Source organism: Salmo trutta, chromosome 40 (genome assembly GCF_901001165.1).
Source record: "Salmo trutta chromosome 40, fSalTru1.1, whole genome shotgun sequence".
Lineage (NCBI taxonomy): Eukaryota > Metazoa > Chordata > Actinopteri > Salmoniformes > Salmonidae > Salmo > Salmo trutta.
The window spans coordinates 2,890,677-2,892,560 of NC_042996.1; the positions used below are offsets into that span (position 1 = coordinate 2,890,677).

Sequence of the window (1,884 nt, forward strand, 5' to 3'; positions counted from 1 at the left end):
GATAGAGATAGAGATAGAGGGATAGAGAGAGTGCCCTCTACCCAACAAGGAAGTGTGTACAGGATGACAGCCTGTTTGGTTTTGTGGTGACTGAACACATGATGGGGTCCCGCTGGGCCTGATCCCAAGCACATGACTCTCCCCATCACTCTCCCCATCAGACTCCCTATAGTGCACTACTTTGAACCAGAGCCCTATGGGTCTAGACTCTAGCCCTATGGGTCTAGACTCTAGTCCTATGGGTCTAGACTCTAGCCCTATGGGTCTAGACTCTAGTCCTATGGGTCTAGACTCTAGTCCTATGGGTCTAGACTCTAGCCCTATGGGTCTAGACTCTAGTCCTATGGGTCTAGACTCTAGCCCTATGGGTCTAGACTCTAGTCCTATGGGTCTAGACTCTAGTCCTATGGGTCTAGACTCTAGTCCTATGGGTCTAGACTCTAGTTGTATGGGTCTAGACTCTAGTCCTATGGGTCTAGACTCTAGCCCTATGGGTCTAGACTCTAGTCCTATGGGTCTAGACTCTAGTCCTGTGGGTCCAGACTCTAGTCCTATGGGTCTAGACTCTAGTCCTATGGGTCTAGACTCTAGTCCTATGGGTCTAGACTCTAGTTCTATGGGTCTAGACTCTAGTCCTATGGGTCTAGACTCTAGTCCTATGGGTCTAGACTCTAGCCCTATGGGTCTAGACTCTAGTCCTATGGGTCTAGACTCTAGCCCTATGGGTCTAGACTCTAGTCCTATGGGTCTAGACTCTAGCCCTATGGGTCTAGACTCTAGTCCTATGGGTCTAGACTCTAGTTGTATGGGTCTAGACTCTAGTCCTATGGGTCTAGACTCTAGCCCTATGGGTCTAGACTCTAGTCCTATGGGTCTAGACTCTAGTCCTGTGGGTCCAGACTCTAGTCCTATGGGTCTAGACTCTAGTTCCATGGGTCTAGACTCTAGTCCTATGGGTCCAGACTCTAGTCCTATGGGTCTAGACTCTAGCCCTATGGGTCTAGACTCTAGTCCTATGGGTCTAGACTCTAGCCCTATGGGTCTAGACTCTAGTCCTATGGGTCTAGACTCTAGCCCTATGGGTCTAGACTCTAGTCCTATGGGTCTAGACTCTAGTCCTATGGGTCTAGACTCTAGTCCTGTGGGTCCAGACTCTAGTCCTATGGGTCTAGACTCTAGTCTTATGGGTCTAGACTCTAGCTCTATGGGTCTAGACTCTAGTCCTATGGGTCTAGACTCTAGTCCTGTGGGCCCAGACTCTAGTCCTGTGGGTCCAGACTCTTACTACAGTTATTCCCAAAGGAGGGTATCAACCCCTCAGTGTAAACCCACATTACAGTGTACACCATATACCCACATTATACCCACGTTATTATCGCAAACCCTCTCTCTCTGTTGACAGGAGCTGTGGTTTGTGATGGACTTCTACACCAACCCATCTGCCAGTCCCACACCCCATTAAAGACAGACAGACAGACAGACAGACAGACAGACAGACAGACAGACAGACAGACAGACAGACAGACAGACAGACAGACAGACAGACAGACAGACAGACAGACAGACAGACAGACCAGTAGCCTTGAGTGGTATCCTGATGGGCAGCAGGCTCACCGTATTTAACAGGGCTAAGTATCCCTCCCTCCCTCCCTCCTCCTCCATCTGCCTGATGTGGTGTGTGACTGATGTCTACCATTAAGGCCTCCTCGTCAGTCAGGGGTTAATGGTGCGTCACCACCAGGGGCCCGTAGTGTCCTGTTCTGCTGTGGCTTCACTGGCCAGGCTCTATTCTCACACAGTTAAATGTGCACGAGCCCTCCCATTGGGACTTTAATGGTCCTTATATATACCCCCCACCACACCTCCCTCCCCCTTCCCTCTTTC

General features: G+C 50.3%; 1 protein-coding gene across 1 annotated transcript; it reads left to right on the top strand.

Moving 5' to 3' along the window:
- Window positions 1-196: 196 nt before the first annotated feature.
- LOC115180114 (decreased expression in renal and prostate cancer protein-like) lies at window positions 197-1,462 on the top strand. The gene is made up of 2 exons (XM_029742014.1): window positions 197-1,267; window positions 1,403-1,462. Exons 1-2 carry the CDS (start codon window positions 197-199, stop codon window positions 1,460-1,462), a joined length of 1,131 nt encoding a protein of 376 aa, XP_029597874.1.
- The last annotated feature ends 422 nt before the right edge of the window (window positions 1,463-1,884 follow it).